The sequence below is a fragment of the Myotis lucifugus genome, unplaced genomic scaffold (genome assembly GCF_000147115.1).
Source record: "Myotis lucifugus unplaced genomic scaffold, Myoluc2.0 scaffold_585, whole genome shotgun sequence".
In the NCBI taxonomy this organism is placed as follows: domain Eukaryota; kingdom Metazoa; phylum Chordata; class Mammalia; order Chiroptera; family Vespertilionidae; genus Myotis; species Myotis lucifugus.
In genome coordinates this window covers 16,467-21,176 of record NW_005871633.1, presented here as the reverse complement: position 1 = coordinate 21,176, position 4,710 = coordinate 16,467, and the positions used below count along the sequence as shown (strand labels likewise).

Genomic DNA, 4,710 nt, shown 5'->3' with positions numbered 1-4,710 from the left:
CTTTTTTTTTTAATCCTCACCTTGAGGATATTTTTCCATCCATTTAGAGAGTTGAAGAGAGAGGGAAGACAGAGAGAAACATCGATTTGAAACACATATACTGGTTGCCTCTGCACGTGCCTGAACAGGGCCCGGGTCGGGGAGGAGCCTGAAACCTGGGCATGTGCCCTTGTCCGGAATCGAACTCAGGACCCTTCAGTCCTCAGGCCGATGCTCTATCCACTGAGCCAAACCAGCTAGGGCTAAGCTATTCACTTTTGAGAGTTTTTGAAAATGTGTTTAAATAAAAAATTGAAGTATTACATATTGATCACAAATTCTGGATAAAATATAACAAAGTTATACCATGTCTTCACACAGTGCCACTAACCCACCTCTTCCGTCAGGTGGGATAAATGACCCTGACGTTTGCTAGGGCAGCACTTGAAAGTGAAACAGACTTTATTTTTAAAAAATATATTTATTGATTTCAGAGAGGGAGAGCGATAGAAACATCAATGATGAGAATCACTGATCGGCTACCTCCTGCACCCCCCTCACTGGAGGTCGAGCCTGCAACCCCGCCTTGTGTCCTGACTGGGAATCGAACTGTGACCTCCTGGTTCATAGGTCAATGCTCAACCACTGAGCCACGCTGGTCGGGAAAACACTTTTAACTGCAGATGGATGTGACCCTCATCCCTTTATGTGAGAGACATTCTTTTTTAAAGAAATTGATTTGAAAGAGAGGAAAAGAGAGAAACAGATATGAGAAAAACATGGATCGGTTGCCTCCTGCATGCGCCTGGACCGGGGATTGAACCCTCAACCTGGGTATGTGCCCTGACCAGGAATCAAACCCACCACCCTTCCGTGTCCGGGCCAACCAACCGAGCCTCACCGGCCAGGGAGTGCGAAACGTCTTTCCACGTGGCCCAGGTGTCGTACTTCCCTTCCATCGGGAGGAAAGCGTGGCTCCCACCACCTGCAGCCACCCAGGCGCCTCCCCCAGCACCTGCTAGAGAATGAAGATGCCTCTCTCCCCGAATCTGTTCGTGTCTGTTCCGCCCGGCTGGCCTGGGCAGGCCTGCCCTCCGCACTGTGGGCCGCTCCCTGCCTCCCGGAGGAAGGGCCCACTCATCTTAGAAATACCACTTAGCAGGTTCAGTACCTTCCGGGTCCCCTCCGACTGCGCGCTGCCCTGCGAGGGTCAGTGTGCTTCCGGGTGAGAGGATGTGAAGGGAAAGGAGAGTTGGTTTGCCCAAGTCGGATGTTCTCAGGCAGCACCCCCAGCGCCCTCCGCAGAGCTCATTCCCAGCCACGGTGTCTACGAGGGACTGACACGCAGACGGGCATGGCAACCAGACCACACATTCCCCTTCACTAAAGCAGGCGCTACAAACATCCTGATGCACAAATAGTCAAGGTTGGTGTGTGTCTAGGGCAGTGATGGCGAACCTATGACACGCGTTGATTTTTTTTGTTAAATGGCATTTAAATATATCAAAAATATGTCTTTGTTTTATTATGGTTGCAAATATCAAAAAACTTCTATATGTGACACGGCACCAGAGTTAAGTTAGGGTTTTTCAAAATGCTGACACGCCGAGCTCAAAAGGTTCGCCATCACTGGTCTAGTCCCTTCCCCTGAAAGCGAGCATCCTGCCCGCCAGGCGCTTCACCAACCCTCTCCACAGCCACCGTCGTACCTCAGAGAGGAAGCGCAGCCTCCCCAAGTCCCTGAGTTCACGTTTATTCAGCCTACAGGCCCAGGGAAGGGCCCAGCAAGGCCCCTGGGGGCAGGAAGGGCAGGGCCAGGCCCAGCGCTATGGAAAGGAAGCCTAACGGAGCGATTTCCCTGTCAAAGAAAACTTGATTTTGCCAAAGGCTGGAGTCTAAAGGAAGGTGGAACTGTCCTTTGGGCGCCCGGCGACCCTCCGCAGGCCACGGTCCTGAGGCCGCTGAGGCCAGGGCCTTCTCGCCGTGGCAAGTGTGCAGCTCAGAGCGTCCCGTACACGCTGACCTTGGCCAGGGAGATGCTCTCTGTGCAGTAGTTCCGGCCTTTCTCATACAGGATGAAGAGCAGGGGGGCCTGGCCCGCCCCGCCCACACCGCCCTCCAGGGCTGCCAGCGAGGAGTAGCCGCTGGGCCCTGGCCAGAGCTGGACTGTCTCTTTCCGCCAAGAGGTACCGTTGCTGAAGCTCCAGCGCAGGGTCAAGTTCACTCCTGGGAAGAGCAGCAGTCAGGAACGCAGGGTCTCTGCCCAGGCCTTCTCTAGGCCACGGGCCCAACCCCGCCCTCCCTCCCTCCCCGGCCCGCCCGCAGACACTCACGGGACTCCGGGTGGGCTGGGTTGGAGAAGAAGACAATGCCGGAGCTGGTGGCTACCGCTCCTGCGGCAACCACAGGGTCCACCAGCTCAGGGTCGAAGGTCACGTCCCGGGGCCTCAGAGTATCACAGGCGTCGTAGCTGCGGAGGATGATCCGGCAGTGGCAGTGGTAGTTGTTCTGGTTCCGGGCGTTGATGACAACTGAGCCATCTGGGAGCTCATAGGGCTGAGGAGAGAGAACAGGCTCAGGGAGACCCAGGGAGGGGCTGCGCGAGGGGCTGTCCCTGAGCCAAGGCTGGCGGCTGGGAGGGGGTGGAGCCATGGACTCCTGACCTGGCACTCATCAGGGTTGAAGTCATTTTCCCGCTTGGGCTGGCCATAGGGGATGCCGCTGACCCCGCTGCCGTAGCGCCAGGAGGCGCCGTGGTCATCGCTGAGGAGGCAGAAGACCCCGTCCCGCTCCAGCGTCCCGTGGCCACACACGATGAGCCGGCCTTTCCGTGGCTCTCGCTGTTTCTGTGGGAAGGGGAGTGGGTGTCAGAGGGAGGCCCGAGGGGGCTCAGAGGCGGGAAGGGGAACCACCCGGTCCTCAGTGTGGGGACACGTGTTCCCCTTCAGTTCTGTCCTTGCTCGCTGGGGGTCCCCGACGGATCTCAAGCAGCCACTGCTGAATTACGCTCTTTTGCAGAAGAAGCTCCTTTGGAACATCCAGGACCAGGGGCGGGCCACGGGGGGTGGAGCTGGCTCTTCCCCGGGCGTGCTCACTCACCACGCTGCGCCATGGCAGACGTGTGTCCGCCCAAAGAAGGGGTGTCTTTTCTCATTTGCAGCCCTGCTGACGACCACTGGGTGGGGAGTTCCATCTTCCCACTCCTCCCAGGATGAACCTTTCTTCCAAGGGACCCCACTTAAGACAGAAACTGACTTCGCAGGAACCTCTCCTGGGAAGGAGTCCATGTTGGGGCATCTCCCAGACTCTCCACCAGGCACCCCCTCCACCCATCCCGGGACGGAGACCTGAATGCCGGAGCCCGGTCCAGGGGCAAACATCTCGGTGCCGATATCCAGGGAGAGGTTCCGGGGTGGGCTCCAGGAGACCCCATCGTCCTTGCTCCACACCAACATGGTGGAGGCCACCTGGCAGCCGGCCTTGTGAGCACAGAGGGAGTAGAAAAGGAACACCACTCCCGTCTCCACATCGCTCACCACGGCCCCCAGGTTCAGCCCGTCAGGGGTCTCCCCATCGTCCACAATGAATGCTGTAGGAGACCACGTGCTGCCTGAAGAAAAAAGAAACAGATGGGACCACATGAAACCGAAAAGCTTCAGCACAGCACAAGAAGCCTCTCTCAAGATGCAGAGGGAGCCCCCTGTGCGGAGGACACAGTCACCGATGAGACAGCAGATAAGGGCTGATTTCCAAAATGAGACAACAAGTGCTCGGTCACTGATCATTGGAGATGGAAATTAAAACCACAATGAGGTGCCACCTCACACCTGTCAGAACGGCTATCATCAACAAATCAACAAACGACAATGCTGGCGAGGATGTGGAGAAATGGGAACCCTAGTGCACTGCTGGTGGGAATGCAGACTGGTGCAGCCACTGTGGAGAACAGTATGGAGTTTCCTCAAAAAATTAAATACTGAACTGCCATTTGACCCAGTGATCCCACTTCTAGGGATATATCCTAAGAAACCCGAAACACCAACCAGAAAGAATGTGTGCACCCCTATGTTCATAGCAGCACAATTTACAATAACTGAGATCTGGAAACAGCCCAAGTGCCCATCAGTAGGTGAGTGGGTAAAAAAAGCCGTGGTACATCTACACCATGGAATACTATGCAGCTGTAAAAAAAATCTCTTACCCTTTGAGGCAGCATGGAGGGACCTGGAGAGTATCATGCTAAGTACGTGGTCGACAAACTGTGGCTCGTGAGCCACACACGGCTCTTTGTCCCCTTGAGTGTGGCTCTTCCATAAAATACCACGTGCTGGTGTGCACGTACAGTGCGATTGAAACTTCGTGGCTCATGCGCAGAAGTCGGTATTTTGTGAAAGAACCACACTCAAGGGGCCAAAGAGCCGCATGTGGCTCGAGAGCCGCAGTTTGCCGACCACTGTGCTAAGTGAAATAAGTCAGTCAGAGAAAGACAAGTATCACATGATCTCACTCATATGTGGAATCTAATGAACAACATAAACTGACGAATAAAAGGGGCTCAGAGGGATGGAAGCCTGGAACAGTGACAGGTCTCAGAGGGAAGGGAGTGGGGGTGCGGGCAGAGAATAACCACAGACCTTACTGCATAAATGCAAAGCTCATGGAGAGACACTAGTGTGGTGAAGACCTGGGAGGGGTGCGACTAGGTGGAGAGGGCACTGGGGGGCACTGGGG

The 4,710-nt window shown here is 55.5% G+C and overlaps 1 protein-coding gene across 1 annotated transcript in view; it reads right to left on the bottom strand.

Moving 5' to 3' along the window:
* Positions 1-1,713: 1,713 nt before the first annotated feature.
* NEU1 (neuraminidase 1) overlaps positions 1,714-4,710 on the bottom strand; it is a 4,474-nt gene continuing 1,477 nt past the window's right edge. The window contains exons 3-6 of the mRNA XM_006104594.3: positions 3,327-3,589; positions 2,643-2,825; positions 2,313-2,535; positions 1,714-2,205 (exon numbers count right to left, since the gene is read on the bottom strand). Coding sequence (XP_006104656.1) covers positions 1,979-2,205; positions 2,313-2,535; positions 2,643-2,825; positions 3,327-3,589 — 896 coding nt within the window. The 3' untranslated portion in view covers positions 1,714-1,978. The remainder of the gene's footprint in view (positions 2,206-2,312; positions 2,536-2,642; positions 2,826-3,326; positions 3,590-4,710) is intronic.